We start from the raw sequence: 17,844 nt of genomic DNA on the forward strand, positions 1-17,844 counted from the left end.
TAACAGATGAATGGGTAAATAAAATGTAGCATATGTAGAATATTATTTGACTAAAACAAAGAATGAAGTCCCTGACATGTGCTACAGTAGATATCTCTGTGCTCAGTCATGTCCAAGTCTTTGTGACCCTTTGGACTGTAGCCCGCCAGGCTCCTCTGTGCATGGGATTCTCCAGGCAAGAATACTGGAGTGGGCTACCATTTCCTACTCGAGGATCCTCCCTACTTAAAAATAGAACGCAAGTCTCTTATATTTCCTGCATTGGCAGGCAGGTTCTTTACGACTAGCGCCACCTGGGAAGCCTGCTACAAAAGATACGATCTTTGAAAACATTGTGCTAAGTGAAAGAAGTCAGTCACAAAAAGGCCATGTATTATAATATATGATTGTCTTTATATAAAGTGTCCAGTATAAACAAAACAGAAAGTTGGTTGGCAGTTGCGTAGGGCGAGGGTGAGTTGGGCTGGTGGCAGGTCTGGGGACTGTTAATGGATATGGGGTTTCTTTGGAGGAGTGGTGACAAAAATGTTCTAAACTTCGATTGTGGTGATGGCTTCACAATTCTGTGAATATGCTGAAACCACAAAACTATATTTTAAATGAGTGAATTTTATGGCATGTGAATTTTACAGCATATCAAAAAGATATTTTAGAAAAAAAATATGCAATGACAGGGCCTGATTTTCTCATGATACTAAAGACAGTTCTTTAAAATTCAGCTCTAAAGAGAGCTTAATAAGCTCAAAAAGCAGAATAAGTAGGCAGTAAACAGGTTTAGTAAAGATGAATACTTTGAGGTAAAATACTCATTTACATACATACCTATTCTGGCATATTAAATATAACTTTAATACTCAAGACTGGCACTGTCCCAAGAACAGAGCTCAAAAATATTCCCATTTCTCCAAAGGTGATAAGATCTCTTGGTTGGAGTATTCCTCCTTCTGAACATTCTCAAAACTGGCTCAGAAGTATTTCTGAAAGTTACCTTTCTCTGCCAGTGAAGAGAATGAACTGGCTTCATTTACAAAGGAATTAGTTAGCATTTCTTAACATCTTAATATAGATGTGGCTCTATTTTCTTGATTTGTACAAGTGTTTTCTTAATTTTATTCTGAAGATATAGTCCTGAAATTAAGCTGACTTTGCAGTAATAAATCATTCTTTTAAGATCTGTATTAAGTGCCACCCTCCAAAAGGCATCATTAAAAACTGAGGACACTCAGTAACATAATGTTAGTCTCTTTGCTGTGGAATTTAATTACAGAATATCCATCTTGCATATTGCCTCGAGGCGATTAGAGCTGAATTTCCAGTCCTTTTGCAAGCTTGGCCTCAGTATTATATCAAGCATACAGCTCCAGATTTCCCTAAAATTTCAAAAATGGAAATAATAAGAGGGTTACCGCAAAAGGAATTTTTTTGAAGCAAAACTTCAACATGAAATGTGTTGACTGGCAATAAATTGGAGAAGGCAAGATGCCATAAGCTGAAAACCTCCATTATTGATTGTAAGAATTTTTTTTTTTTTCGGTCCTCTAAATGCTGTCTGATGACCATATACAGTAAGTTCCTTATGTACAAATGAGTTCCAGCCTAAGAGTGTTTTGTAAGTCCAATTTGTTTGTCAGTCCAGCAAAGTTATCCTAGGTACCCAACTAACACAATTGACTACACTGTACCAGCTATCTCACTGCTATTTTATGCTTGCTTCTGGACATCCTAGGCTTGAAATAAAGATGCTAAACTACTGTACTTGCACACAGCATGATCACTTGTAGAGGATGCACACATGTGACAATGTACGCTGGACATGTGAACTAACTTATTGATTGGACATGCGAACACACATTCTGATCTCTGAAGGTTTGCAGCTTGAAGGTTTATATTTAGGGGACTCACTGTATAGAGATGTATAAATATAAGCGTAAGTATAATGACTCATCAGAGGAAATGGATGCTGAGTAAAGTGTGCATACACTATAAAATACAATTCGAAGCATAAGTTTGATGTATTTATAACCAAGGCAGCCATGCTAAATGCTCATTACATGCTTACCTAACAATACTTTGTGGCCTTCTGAGAATTTGAGACCTCTTGGGATAATTAGCATGACCCTGTCTCTTTCAAAAGAAGCCTGGACTGATACTTCTCAGGGCAGGCCTTTCAGCTAGAAGCAGTTAGGAACATTCATCATCTTTCTAGTCATTTCTTTTAAAAATAACTAATATGGATCAAAATATGTAAAGGTAGCTATTGTAGACTTGAGTTGTGAAGATTTGGGGATAAAAAAGCATCTTGGTTTCTGATCCTCTTTTTTTCCCGGTATGTAATTTTGTTTATTCTTGCGACAACACTAACTTCATTCTTCAGATTAAGCAGCAGAGGATAAGCGGATTTCCAATATATTTCTTTGTTAAGCCAGCTAACAAATGCCAAAGCTTGTTTGTATCTTTCTTTAAGATTTCATGTAAGCAATATCATAGGATATTTCTCTTTCGTCTATTTGACTATGCATAGCATCTCTTCCTTGACTCTTCTCTGCAACCCCAGTCATTTAAGCCTGAAGAGGAGAAAGAAGGCAGCAGCGGCAGCAGGAAAAGAGGCTGTTATCCTCTGCCTTTCACAGAGTGGGAGCGTTTATACATTTCCTGGGGTCTTTACTCAGCACTAGCTGTCCTACTATAGGAACACAGAGGGCCCTTGAGAGCTCTGAGGATTGAAGGGCTGTGAGTGCAGTTCTCATGAGCTATGGATTTCACATCACAATGTAAGCCTGCAGCACATACACCGGTGTTGGACCTTAATTTGAAAAAATAGCACTGAAACATGTATAGTACCATATGTAGAATGGATGACAAATGTGGGTTTGATACAGGAAGCAAGGCACCCAGGGCACTCTGGGACAGCCTGGAGGGATGAGGTGGGGAGGAGGTGGCGGGGTGATTCAGGATAGGGGGACACATACTTACCTATGGCTGATTCATGTTGATATATGGCAAAAACCATCACAATATTGTAATTATCCTCCAATTTAAATAAATAAACAAATAATTTTAAAATAACAACTTAAAAAACATATCCATAACTCAACACATTGTCTGAATTGTTGATTTACAAAAACCCCTCTTCTGCCAATTACTTTTAAGAGGCATAGGCACTAAGGAGAAGCAAGTTTACCCCCGTAAAAATGACAACTCCTGAAGAACAACACTGGCTTCTGCTTCACTGTGAATTCATCACAGTGACCTTGTTAATCCAAAGTGTCAGCAGTGTTGGGATCCACAAACCGTCAAAAGGTGGCTTCATCAGAGCACTTCTCTTAGTTTTATTGACCACCCATTTCTGAATCAAGTTACATAGTTGAAGTCAGGGCACCTGCTTTTGACCTCCTGTGTATGCAGCCAGGGTTTGTGACCCAGAGAGTGGGAAACCTTTTGAAATAATTGGAATAAAGATATTTTATGAGAAGTGGAGGAGAGGAGGAGTTTGGGTAATTCATATGCACTTGAAAACTGGTTTTGCACCTTGTATTATCACATCTTCATCACTAAAGGTCTTAGACAACATTGAAATTAATAGAATGGACTCAGAATCAAAAACCAAAACATCAGGGACTTCCCTGGTGGTCTGGTGGTTAAGACTCAGCATTACCAATGCAGGGACCATGGGTTCAGTCCCTGATTGGGGAACTAAGTTCCCATATGCTGTATGGCATGGCCTAAAAATAAATGAAAACAAAAGAACAACAAAATGTCATGAAAAAATATTAAAGGAGGCAGAAAATGCAGTAGATACTTGCATGCATGTGTGCTAAGTCAGTTCAGTCATGTCCACTCTGTGACCCTATGCTCCTCTGTCCATAGGATTCTCCAGACAAGGATACTGGAGTGGGTTGCCGTACTCTCCTCTAGGGGATCTCCCCGACCCAAGGATCAGATCGAACCCAAGTCTCTTTTATCTCCTGCATTGGCAGGCTGGTTCTTTACCACTAGCACCACGTGGGAAGCCCAAGTAGATAATTAAATAAACATTAAAAACAATGAAAACCAAATGAACAGAAATGGTTCAAAAGATAGATGTCCTGTTGGTCTTCCCTTCCCCCTAGATCGCCTTTCCAGATTCTGACCTCCCTCCGCCTCCCCCTTTCTGCCGCCACCATAACTCTGCAACCAGATGGAGCTTGGCAAGCTGTGATGCAGAAGATCAGCTCAGTGGTAAAACAATCACTGCCCCAACACAGCCGCTGAATCCATCGGACACTACTTGAATTTAGTCAAGTCACTTCAGGCTCGATCTCCGTCTAGAAACTTGGTGTTTTGTATGCCTTCTTCTTTGCAGTGTTGGATTTTGCCCAACTTCATTTCATTTTTTGATATTACCTGAATGCTCGTGATTTTTTCCTCCTTTAATTTCAAGGTCTAATTCATCCAGTGTAGGGCCCTCTTACCATCTCTACTTTCCCATCTCATTTTTACTGACAACTCGCTTTATAGCATTCAGTTTTATATCTTCATTGGAACTAGGAAATGAATTTAATCTCACACTTTCCAAAAATCTACTGTGGTCACGGAGATCAGGGCCAAAGTGGTTGGGGTTTTGTGTGCCTGAGAGTAGCCAGAATTATTCTTTGACCGCTAATGACTCCTGCAGATCAAGGAGCCTGTGTCCAGTCTTTGAATTTTCCCAGAAAAGTTCCCAGTCTGCCTGTCAGGGATAATCAGGGATGTCTCCTAATGCCTGTTACACTGTCTGTCCAGGGCACTTGAATTCCTGCAGCTGCTCCAGTGGCAGAGAGAAATCAGCAAAAAACCCCCCACAAAACTGCCAAAGCACAGCAGCATGTGGATTGCAGCCTCTTAAAACCAGATCATTTTGTTGCTTTTTATTAGCTTGAATGGAGTTGTAGTTCTGTTGTGTCCTTTGTTCGAGATGGTTAAAGAACCACTGAATACCAGTGAGTCAAGCGTAGGTTTCAGAGAAAAGGACCTGGGAGATTGTCTGCTCTGACTCCTCATTTTAGAAATAGGCCATAAGAAGCCGAGGCAGTGAGTTAGGAGTAGAGCTGGAGCCAGAAATGCAGGTCAATCAGCTCTACTAAGTACGGGAACATTTATAAAATGAAAGGGAACAAAAAGGAAAAGTAAAGAAAGAAATCATTTAAATAAAGTAGGAGTGTTATTTTGGTTAAACTATCAGCAGTGTTCTGTTAGAGATTGTAAAGAACTAGTGTTCATTTAAAAACCAACATGAGGTACATCCTTGTTGATCCAGTGGTTGAGATTCTGTGTTTCCACTCCAGGGAGCACGGGTTCCATCCCTGGTCATGGAACTAAGATCTTGCATGCCTTGTGACACAGGCAAAAAATAAATAAATTATGAAAAAAAAAAAGCCACTGTGACTAAAGAGGTGACACATGAGAGAGATCTTTGTGGTGATATCATAGTTCTGTGTTTTGGTTGTGGTGATATGTGACAAAATAGTACAGGACTATAGGCACACATTGTACTGACGTCTATTTACTAGTTTTTATATGGTATTATCGTTGGATAAGATGTAACCATTCCATTGGGTAAAGCTGAATGAAAGGTATACAGGACCTCTTCACTACTTTTGCAGCTTCCTGTGAATCTATAATTATTTCAAAATAAAAAAATAATCTTAAAGCAAATTCAAATTTTATTGTAGTTTAGTAAGGTTAGGCCTATGATCTGAAGGGGTGAGAAAATTAGTAACATACCTTTAAGTAATAACTCCATCATGAAAAAATATAGAGAGAAGTTTTCTTCTTGCCCTTATGACTCCAAAGAGTTGAGTAGACCTTACTGGAGCTGGAAATTGTGTTTGCTCCTTTTTACAGGCAACTAAAAAGATCCCCTGGAGAAGGGCATGGTGACCCACTTCAGTATTCTTGCCTGGAGAATCCCATGGACAGAGGAGCCTGGTGGGCTACAGTCCATAGAGCCGCACAGAGTCGGACACTACTGAAGCAACTTAGCACGCACACACAGAAAGCTTATATATTTATTTCACCAATTTGAATCAGTGTTTGTAAACTGAGTGGATGTACTGATGTGTTGATATCAGATGCAATTACATGTACTAAAATATCTTTTGAAATGAAATGCTTTTAGGATACTTTCATTAAAACTTTATTTTTAAATTTTAGTTATTGAATCAAAAACACTTCAAGGAAGCAAAGGAGAGCACAGCTTTAACAGTCCTGGAGTTTTTGTTGTAGAAAACACAACAGTGGAATTTCAGAAGGGCTCAGAGAGACAAACCTTTAAGATTCCAGGACCTCTGATGGCTGATTTCATCTTCAAGGTAGGATGAGTCTCTTCATAAAATGTCATGCATCAGGGGCCCAGCATATCTTGAATTTGAAAAAGAACATGTTTGTTTGGTTGGCAGTCAATGACTGTTATTATACAGGGCATGTGTCATTAATATTTTCACCTTGACAGTTCTTAAAAATCATTCAACTCTCTCAAGGTTCTGTTCCTCAACCCCAATAGTTAAGAAACAAACTTCACTCTTATAGGGAAATGATTGTTTTGAATTTGTAGTCTCTGGTTGCTGTGTTCAGTTTTAAACCTCTCGATGGAGTTCAGTGAGAATGGTCCGTGGTTAAATACTCCATGTCTTAAACCACAGCTTTTCTGTTGCTCTCCTTGCAAAGCAGAGCAGAGAAGACAGAGGCCCCTACGTTCCTTTCCTCTTTTCTCAGTAATGTCTCATCATGAGCACTTGTCTGGACACCTGTCAGGAGGTCCCTTCACAAGAACTCTTCTTTCCTGTGACCAGGGCTCTGTGTCCCCTCTCTTGGGTAAATCAGGGGCATCTTCTTTCACTCAGAGGACATGAAATGCAGTGGCCAATGTATTTCCAAGGTGACACAATCTAAAATTCTTCTGATACAACCGAAAATACCTAAGACATGCAGAAAAGGGTGTTTCAGTGGGTGGTTTTGTCCTATCTACCCCTCTTGGGAAACTCATTCAAAATGGAAAGGGAAGAAAGACAGGAGCTCCGGTTGCCAGGAATATATTTACCTGTGAGATGACCCAGTGCCTTCTAAAGAGCTGTTCCATGTTAACTTGTCAAAGTTTCATCAAAGCATTGGTTGTGCCAGCAGAGAAAGACATTTGGAGTTGGAGGAGAGTTGCAAACTGCTGTCGTCTTTGCAAAGTCAGCCTCCAGTGTGACCAGCCAAGTGTCAGCCTGGGTGGAGTTGTTGTTTTGAAACTTTGGGTTTTAAATTGTCAACCTTTAAAAAAATTAAGAGATTTTAACATTAAAATACCAGTGTTCTTTTTTTTCCCTGCTTCACTTTAAAAATGGGAAGGTTTGACCACCAGCTTGCATTCCACCATGGTGATAATTAGCTGCAGCTGTGGAACAGCTGCCTTCTCCACAGGGCACACGTCCTTGCTTGCCATGGTCCCACACCGGGCCCTGTGTGATCCTGACATTGACGGTATAGACATTTATAGACGTTTAAGTTGCCACTCCTGGACGTCACTTGTCATTCCTAGACATTGAAGTGACTTTTGTGTCAGACCCTTGAAGCATCAACCCAACGTTGTTCCTTGACAGCAGCCTTGGGAAGGTCTTCTGGGGAAGCCCTAATTGTCATCTCTCTTTCCTTCTATTCTCTCTCACCCATTGTTGTACATAAATTCTGGGCTTGGGTTGCTTCATTTAAGGTTTTCCCATTTGATGCTAAAGTAGTAAAACCCACACACACAAACACAAACATACCATCCTAAAAAATTCTCTTTTCATTCCTACTCAGAAGATCTGTATTCCTCTCAAGTCAATTTAGAGACCTCTGACTGAGTACGAAACATTAATACAGTGATGGGATGAGAAATATAGCCACAAAGGTTAAAATTTTATGGTACTGTTTGGTGAAGGTATTAACATGGGAAATGTGTTGTTTATTGGCCTCATGCATAAACACACATACACACATAAACTATTTACTTTGAATGTGTCTGTATACACACACATGTACATATATGAATATGTGTATGTGTGTGTGTGTATACATTTTTTTAAGATTTGAGAGGATATATTCCAAACTGAAAACACTGAGAAAATAGTGGCTATTTTAGAGGGTATCAGTGCTTTGGGGGAGTGATCTTAGTTTTACTTATAATATTCTAAAATTTAATTCTTAGAAATACAGTCATATATTATATGTGTAGTTAAAATTGGGCTTCCCCTGGTCGCCTCAGCGGTTAAAAGAAAAAAATCCACCTGCCAGTGCAGGAGATGTGGGTTTGATCCCTGGGTTGGGAAGATCCCCTGGAGAAGGAAATGGCAACCCTTTCCAGTATTCTTGCCTGGGAAATCCCATGGACAGAGGGGCCTGGAGGGCATGGGATCACAAAAAAGTCGAACACAACTTGGCAACTGAAAATCAACACTCAAAAACTACTTTACACCTTTATGTCCAAATTATATATTCACCTCTTAATAGAATGCATTTTAGCAGAATGTTGCCATTGTATGAGTTTGTACTCAGTCTTCTATTTTCCTGTCTCTTGAGTTTTAGTTTTCTCAGATTTAATAAACAATTCTGGGTTTTAACTTCAATTTCTGGAAAGCTTTTGATCTCTCTTGACTAGAAAGGTTTTTTTTTAAAAAAATGTATTATTTATCAAAGAGGGTGTTACACACAACTGACTCATGCATAAATAAAGCCTCACTTTCATGCCCAAACCATTTTCTTTCATGAATGTGTGTACTTGGTGGGAGAGAATTTGGCAAATCAGAGATGCTGTGATGAAGCAAGAATAATTCTGATGGTTTTCCCTGACTTACAAGCTTGTCCAAATTCTGTGGGTTTCTAGGAAATATCCTTTTCCATGGGTTACTGTTTTTTTGGTCAGAGCGCTGTAGTACTACCCTGCCTGTGTTGTTACTGAGATTGGGAGTTCTGCTTCCATTCATCTCTCCTTGGCCTATGAGGCAATCAAGTGATGGCTCTCCTTCCAGTGGGAGGTTAAGAATGTATGTGAGGTCCCTGATGATGGTCAACCTTGTATTTCACTGTATCTCTTTCCATTCCAATCAACTAAGAACAGCTGATCTTTAAAAACAAAAAAATAGGAAGAGCTGGCTTCAACCTGAGAGAGAATGTGAAGACCAGCTCCACCCCACAGTTCAGTTCAGATAAGTTGCTCAGTCGCGTCTAAATCTTTGTGACCCATGGACTGCAGCACACCAGGCTTCCCTGTCCATTACCAACTCCCAGAGTCTGCTCAAACTCATGTCCATCAAGTGGATGATGCCATCCAACCACCTCAGCTTCTTTTGTCCCCTTTTCCTCCTGCCTTCAATCTTTCCCAGCATCAGGGTCTTTCCCAATGAGTTGGTTCTTTGCATCAGTGGCCAAAGTATTGGAGTTTCAGCTTCAGCATGAGTCCTTCCAGTGAACACCCACTTTTTGAAAAAAGTGCACTTGTTCTTCTTCCCAGGGGACTTCTCACTAAGCATCCTTCTTTTCCTGAATGGTCTATTTCTAGCGGATGACTCTTGTCACTCTGTTACTGAGTCACAGTATTTTGCATGTGAGCCCCTGAGATATTCTCATTTTGCTTCTGCAATATGTGTATGTGGCCACCATGTAGCAGTAGAGAGTCTCGAACCCGTAGTTGACGCCTGTGCTTTGTTGGTTGAACCCTGAAGCGCTATCCTTTCAGTAAGAGTTTACCGAGTATCTAAGTAGACGTTTGTGAATATCTGCTTTCACTATATGTGTATGAGAATAATCTAGTAAAATAAACAGAAGTGGCTTTGAGAAAGGTATCTGTTTCCATGGTTAACTATTTTAATAAAGATTGCTGGTGGCTTTTCCCCTCTTTAAAAAGTATGTACCCCTTCAAGGGAAAAAAAAAGTTTTCCTCGTAGTCTGAAATGTTCCTTTTTATGTTAGTTGTCTATCTTCTTTCTTCTATTTGGATATTTTGTATTTCTGTAGAAAAATATTTTCTAATTTCTTCTTTTTTTAATGTTTTTTATTGTGGTAAAATGAAAAGTGTTTTTATTTCACCATGTTTCACTGTACAGCTCAGTGGCGCTAAGTCCATTCATGTTGGTTTTCAGCTGGGCAAGCCTCTGTCTCTGGTTTCCTCCAACCACAGTTCTGGATACTGTGTATGTTTTCTACCCACAAGGTCTCTCTTTTCTTCCTGGGGAGTTATGGCAGCACATCTAACTTACCCAGGGATGAGAGGATTTGAAACTATCTGTTTTCCTCTCTCTGAAAGAGAAGATTTTAGCCTTGCAGTGTGGTGCAGACGGTGGCTAAATCCCCATGTCCACAGGTGTTTCAAAACACAGCAGAACAGTTTTCAGAGTCAGTGCGTGCGTTCACTTCCTGAACCTACGGTAACAAAGCACAGTAAACTGGGTGGCTTAAACAATAGATGTTTATTGATCTCACAGTTTTGGAGGCTAGAAGTCCAAAACGAAGATGTGGGCAGGACTGGTTTCTTGAAAAGGATATGAAAGAGAATTTGTTCATGCCTCTCTCCTCGCTTCTTGAATCCTCAGCTTTTCTACCTTTTCTTCACACCACTTTCTCTCTGTGCATGTCCACATCTGTGCCCAAATGTCTCACTTTGTATAAGTGAGACAGGCTGGGACCTGGAACCTTTTACTGCATTGGTTGCACCTAGACACACCTCTCATGTGACAAAATACAAATAAGTTATATGGGGCTAAAAATAACTGTGTGCATGCACAGTTGGGACAGATTCTGGACAAAAGATTGAAAGACCGAAAAGCCCAACTGCCACTTTTGAAGAGCCTGGAGCAAAACTGGGTGTCAGGAGCAAAACTGGGTGTTGGGAACAAAGGCAGAGTGCTGAGCATGCCCCCTGCACACGTCACTACCTGAGGGGTGGGCAGACCACCTACGTCACCCTGCAGTCTGACCCCCTGGACACACCCCTGTCCTCACCGCCCCCTCGGTGAGGGGGGGAATCTGTTGTTTGTTCTCTCTCCCAGTGCTGCAGAAGGAGCTGCAATGAAGTCTTGCCGGAATTTATTATCTGGCCTCTGATCAATTTCTGTTGATCAAGGAGGCCAAGAACCCTGGTTAGTAACAGAAGGACACTGGTCACACTGGGTCAGGCCCATCCTGATGACCTCATCTTAGCTGGTTAGACCTGCAAAAACCCCGTTTCCAAATAAGAGCATTTATGAGGTTCTGTGAGTTTGAACTTCAACATAACTTTGTGGGGGATACAGTTCACTGTCTAACAGAAAATAAAATTTACCTATCTCATTCCTCTCAGTGAGAATTCCATCTCATTTTAAGCATGTGCCATGAATCACAAAGGTAGAAACGGTTTCAATTTATTATTTTCTAGAAAAGTGTCCAATTCATCTAATTTTTTAAATTTAACTTTTGAAATGTAATCATAGCCTTCCTTTATCACTAAAACAAAACAAAACAGCAACAACAAAAAACTCACCTGTACCTATGTCTCTTTCATTCCTAAACGTGTTCTCTGGTTCCTTGGCTAATTTTTGTTTGTTCAAACCATCCAAAGGCTTGTCTCTGAGGTATCTAAGAACTAGATTTTAGTCTTGTTAACTCTCAGAATTTATAAAGAATTCTATTCATGTAAATTTTAGTTTTTGTTTCTTTTCTCTTTACATGGGTTTTATCTTGGTATTGTATTTTTAATTTCTAGAGTTAAATTCTTAATTCATTTTCAACTTTTGTTCTCCATTAAATGTATTTACGGCTACCAGTCCCCATACAGAAGTTCATAATTTTGTTGTGCTATAGGTTGTTAATTTTAAACTTTATGTGTAAGATATTTGTATCCTGGCTAGAAAATCTTTGCTTTATTCTGGATCATAAAAATATTCTTGTATATTTTTGTCTAGAAACATTACTATTTTACCTTTTACACTGAGAGCTATAATCGAACTAGAATTGATACTTATGTATGAAGTAGAATCAGTATCTTTTCCCCCATGACTATCCAGTTGAGCCAAAACCATTAGGTGGAAAAGAAAATTCTTTCCCCATCTATCTTAAATTCCAAACTATATATGTGTGGCTCTATTTTTACACTCTCTTATGACCTATTTGTCTATATGTAGCAATATCATTGTGACTTAATTACTGTAACATTAGAACAAGTCAGTATCTGGCAGTGTAATTTCTTCAGCTTTGTTCTTGAAGATTATCTTTAATATTCTTGCCTCCTTCCCTTTCCATGTCAACTTTGAAATATGCTCCTAAGTTTTTATTCTGCTGATTTTGATTTGAATTGCTTTGAATCTGTAGGTCAGTTTGGAGAAAATTCATCTTCCAATATTGTCTTCCATTCCATAAATATGGAATATTCATCCCTTTATTTAGTTCTTTTGAAAGTCTTCTCAATAATGGTTATAATTTTCAGTGTGTGTGTTTTGCATATCTTTTATTAATTTCCAAATATTTGATTATTATTTTGATGTTATTGTAAATGTTTTAAATTTTTTTCTATTTTTTTTCGGCTGGAGAATGAAACTCTAATTGGTTTCCATATACTGACATTATATTCTCACTGCATTCACATGTTTATACTAATAGTTTGTGAATTCTTTTGGATTATGTACATGCACAATTATGACATCCACAAATAACGAGTTTGGTTTCTTCTTTTCCAATTGTTTTATACTTTAAAGAAATTTTCTTACATTTTTGTTATTGTTCACTCACTAAGTCATGTCCTACTCGTTGAGACCCCGTGACTGCATACAGCATTCCAGGCTTCCCTGTCCTTCTCTATTTCCTGGAGTTTGCTGAGACTCGTGTCGACTGAGTCAGTGATGCTATCTAACCATCCCATCCTCTGCCACCCTCTTTTCCTCATGCCCGCAGTCTTTCCCAGCATCAGGTTCTTTTCCAGTGAGTTGGCTCTTCCCGTCAGGTGTCAAGTACTGGAGCTTTCTTGTATTACTTAGGACATGTAGTACAGTGTTTAATAGAAGTAGTGATTATGTTTTTTCCTTTTTTTCCTTTTATTTTTTATTTTTTAAATTTTTTTTTTCATTTATTTTTATTAGTTGGAGGCTAATTACTTTACAATATTGTAGTGGTTTTTGTCATACATTGACATGAATTAGCCATGGATTTACATGTATTCCAATCGTCCGACCTTTCTTTCCTTTTAATATAGTGAACTACATTGATTTGGGGATGTTAAACTCATCTTACTTTCCTGTAATAAACTTTATTGGTCATTATTTTTTATTAGAATTTATTGTCAGTATTTACCTACAAGTTATTTGTTATTTTATTATTAACAAAAAGGGTTACCCTTTTATATATTACTAGTTATGATTTTAAATTATTTTTATTTATGATTATGTTTTGGTATTTATGTCCAGGAGAGGTGAGTTTTTTTCCTTGTAATGTCTTTGTCAGATCTTGGTTTTAATTTTATGCTAGCTTTATAAAATACATTGAGAAATACTTCCTCTATTCTGTAACAGTTTATGTGAGATTGCTGTTATCTAATTAGTCAGATGTTTGATTTTCTGATGTGGCAGTTTTGTTTCAAGGAACCTGTCTATTTCAACTAGCATTTTGAAAGTTATTGACATAGGTTTTTTTTTTTTTTACAGTATTGTCTTATTTCTTCCATTATGTAGAGAATCTGTGGTGAGTCTCATTCCTAACATTGATTATTTGTCCCTACTCTTTTTTTTTTCCTTTAATCATTCATGTTGGAGGGCTATCAACTTTATTAAACTTTTCAGAGAAACACTGGCTTTATAAGCCACTAATACATAATTTCATTCTCATATCATTAACATCTGCTCTTGTCTTTATTATTACCATCTCTGTTCTTTCTCTGGATTCAATATGCTTTTCTTTTTTTAACTTTTTGAAATGGATGGTTAGATCAGTGATTTTTCATACAATTTTTCTGTTACATACAATTTTAACTCCATAAATTTCTCTCAAAGCATGCCTTAAATTTCATTCCATAATGCTTAATATGAAATCTTTTCCTTCATCATTCAGTTAAATTGTATTATAATTTTCATAGTGATATATTATTTGACTTACAGTATATTTCCAAGTGTATTGTCCAAGTATGTCAGAATTTTCAAGAAATCACATCATTTTATACCTTAATTCTACTGTATTCAGAGAACATTATATCATTTCAATGTTTTGAAATTTGTGAAAACAATCTGTGGCAAATTTTGGAAGAGTATGATATGTAGTCTCCTGTTGTTGGGCACAGTGTTCTACATATATCAATTAGGTCATGTTTATTAATGGTTTTATTCAAAATTATAGCCTTACTGAATTTTATCTCCTTATTCTGTTACCACAAGAGACCTGATAAAACTATCACTATGACTGTGGAGGTGTCTGTATTTTTTCTATTCTTGTCAACTTGTGAATTACATATTTTGAAGCTTGGTGGTTAGGTACACTAACTTTTAGAATCATTAGCTCTTGTAGTGACTTGACCTCTTTGTCATTGTGAAACTCTTTCTTGAAGATGTCTCTCCACTGTCTTCTGGCTTCCATTTATTCTGTTGAGATGTCAGCTGTCAGACTTATTTTTGTCCCTTAGAGGGTAACGTGTCTTATTTGTCTGTTTTCAACCATTTTCTCCTGTTTTTTCATCAATTTGACTATGATGTAATTAGTAACTTTCTTCTGCTTAAGCTTCATGGTGCTTCGTGAATCTAAAAAACTCTTAACTTCTTAGACTCCTTAGAAGTGTTTTCTGCCTCTGTAACCTCATCCCATCCCTGTAACTCTCCCTTCTTCCATACACATCTCCTGTCTGGAGTTTTTCATTTGATAATTTTACAATTGTTTAATTGTTTTATAAGTTAGTACATCAAACTTTTCTTTTTCAGTCAATTCTTATTTATATTTACTAATAAGCTTTACTGATCATTTCATCATTACTGCTTCTTGCAGCTCATTACTTTCTCATGCATTTATATTAGTTCTTTTTCAGTATACCCTTAAGTAGTTTATTTTTCTAGTCTTTGAATGGTCATGTTTCTGTCATTTTGTCTCTGAGAAAAATTTTTTTTCATTGATTACTGATTGTTAATTTGATCTTAGATTGTTTATAAGTTGACAAGTGATCATTGATTGGTAGTGAATAATTTGGTTGTAGAATTCTAGGTTAAAAACTATTGTCCCTCATCATCTTAAAGGTGTTCGTTTTCTTGTATCCATTATTACCTATGAGAAATCTGATGCCATTCTGATTCTCACTCCTTTGTTGGGAATCATCTTTTTTCTGATAACTTTTAGAATTTCTCTTTGTCCATGATGTTGCATTTTTTTATGATGTCTGCTCAGAACTTTATGAATATTTTTAGACTGAGTACTTCTGTCTTTCCCACATTGCACAGCTCATGGGATCTTAGTTCCCTGACCTGGGATCAAACCTGCACCCCTTGCAGTGGAAGCACAGAGTCTTAACCACTAGACCATCAGGGAAGTCCCTCTTTTCTTTCTCTTTAACGCCATGTAATACTGGCATTTCTTCTGGGAATACTGCTGTTCCCCACAAGCTTAATCTTTGTTTTCCCTCTATTTTTCTCTTTGTGTTACATTCTGGGACTTTTCCTCAATTCCCTCATTTGTTCAATCAGTAGAGAAGAAAAGAAAGAAGGGAGAGGACTTGCTGAAATAAAATAACCTGGAAGTAAATTTATCTCTGTCCATAACTGCCTTCTCACGCCAGCGGTGCACCTTCTCTCTGTTAACTAGGTGCAGCAAGGCTCATATGCAAACACTGTGGATTTGTGTACATTTTGAGTTTCTGTAATTGTACTTTCAGAAGGATCTGCTAAAAGATGCTTAGGGATGTTGTTATTAAAAATGTAAGATTCCTAATTATGTGCCATGTTGTAAGCAAACCCAGATTACATCTCAGTTCCTGTTCTCATAGAGATTAAAATCATATGTATCAGGAAGAAAAAATGTTAAGCAAACTAAAAACTCTGAAAAAATTGGTACAGATGAATTTATTTGCAAAGAAGGAATACAAGGACGTAGAGAACAAACTTAGAGATACCAAGCAGGGAAGAAGGGGTGGGATAAATTGGAAGACTGGGATTGACATATATACACTGCTGCTGCTGCTGCTGCTAAGTTGCTTCAGTCGTGTCCGACTCTGTGCGACCCCATAGACGGCAGTCCACCAGGCTGCCCTGTCCCTGGAATTCTCCAGGCAAGAACACTGGAGTGGGTTGCCATTTCCTTCTTCAATATATACACTACTATGTATAAAATAGATAACTGATAGGAACTTACTGTACAGCACAGGGATCTATACTGAATGCTCTGTGATGACCTAAATGGGAAAGAAATCCAAAACAGGGGATGTATGTATACAAGTGGCTGATTCACTTTGCTGTACAGTAGAAACTAATAGCGTTGTATAGCAACTATTTGCCAATAAAGTTTTTTTTTTAAAGCCCGCCTACATTTTTGTGAACTCATTCACAAGCATGGCATTACCTGGAAAAATGACTCCAGGAGAATGGTTGAAGATCTTCTGAAATCCCGTTTATGACAAATTTAATTGAAAAGCTATCACATCTTAACATTCTGGGAATCGAGAGTGTGTTGTGATAGACGTGTTTGTCTCCCTAGGTGACTTGTATTCACCTCATGTTGAAAGATGTGGAAGGCGCTGTTTCATTGCATGCAGACATGTTATCACAGTTCTTTCTGTTCAGACCAGGTACACTGTGGCTAAGGACAGCGTGGTCCAGTTCTTCTTCTACCAGCCGATCAGCCATCAGTGGAGACAAACTGACTTCTTTCCCTGCACTGTGACGTGTGGAGGAGGTGAGGCACAGACTTCGTTCCTAAATATTTAGAGCTCAGAGTTAAAAATGACATGTTTGTGTTTTTAAAGCTGACTTTAAAGGTAGTGTGCTAATTAGAGACGTGTAACCACGCATCTTCCTCCACGGCCTGGGACACAGTGGGGTTAATGAACATGCATCTGCCTTATTCTTGAAAACAGGCGAAAACTGGATTTAGAGAACACATTTTCCTTTGAGCAAAGAACTGGAAACATGTTTGCATGTCTCTCATGGACCCCAAAATAAGAGCAAAGAGATAGGGAGGCTTTCAAATTCTATGTCTTTTAAAATTTTAATCCTGAAGAATTCTTTTTGATTCTAATTATCCATGAGAAAAACAACAAATGTCTCTTTAGTTTTAATTTATTTTCTAGCTTTCACACACAGTTAAATATGTGTTTTCATTTGGACACTGAAGTTAAAAGAGACGCTTTCCATTCTGGGAGGGACATGTACAGTGGGACTCAGCTTAGTTCAGTTGGCTCAGTTCTTGGGAGGAGAATAGGTTTTCTCATATCTGGATGCCCAAGGAAAGCCACAATCAGCCCTGCTGGTCGGGATTCCAACCTTCAAAGGAATCGCCTGGCTGTGAGTCTGTCACCAAAGACGGCATTGCCTGTGAGGACAGAAGGAACATGTTAGGCTCCTTTCGGAGTTTCCTCCAACATCCTGCCATTTTCTGTACACCAGCAGAATTTTAGTACATTTGTTCTTAATGTAGGAAAGCAGTCTGTCTTATTTCTTTCTCTTTTAGTTATCTATGTACTGTGACAAAATTAAGGAGGAAAATTAATTGTCTCTCTCCCCAAATTATAAACACCTGTATGCTCTTTGTCTCCTTTTAGAAATATGTTTCCATTTAGAACAAAGAAATTTTTCTTTGACTCGAGGAGCTATAATTTCATTCTGTTATTATTTTGGGGAAAATACACACACATAAAACCCACAAGGAAAGCATTAC

General features: G+C 38.1%; 1 protein-coding gene across 1 annotated transcript in view; it reads left to right on the forward strand.

The window, feature by feature from the left end:
• The window catches only part of LOC110127355 (ADAMTS-like protein 3), a 219,630-nt gene that overhangs the window by 189,572 nt on the left and 12,214 nt on the right, over positions 1-17,844 (forward strand). Inside the window, exons 9-10 of the mRNA XM_070478277.1 lie at positions 6,172-6,329; positions 16,752-16,863. Of these exons, the coding sequence (XP_070334378.1) occupies positions 6,172-6,329; positions 16,752-16,863 (270 nt within the window). The remainder of the gene's footprint in view (positions 1-6,171; positions 6,330-16,751; positions 16,864-17,844) is intronic.

This window comes from Odocoileus virginianus, chromosome 16, assembly GCF_023699985.2.
Source record: "Odocoileus virginianus isolate 20LAN1187 ecotype Illinois chromosome 16, Ovbor_1.2, whole genome shotgun sequence".
Taxonomy (NCBI): domain Eukaryota; kingdom Metazoa; phylum Chordata; class Mammalia; order Artiodactyla; family Cervidae; genus Odocoileus; species Odocoileus virginianus.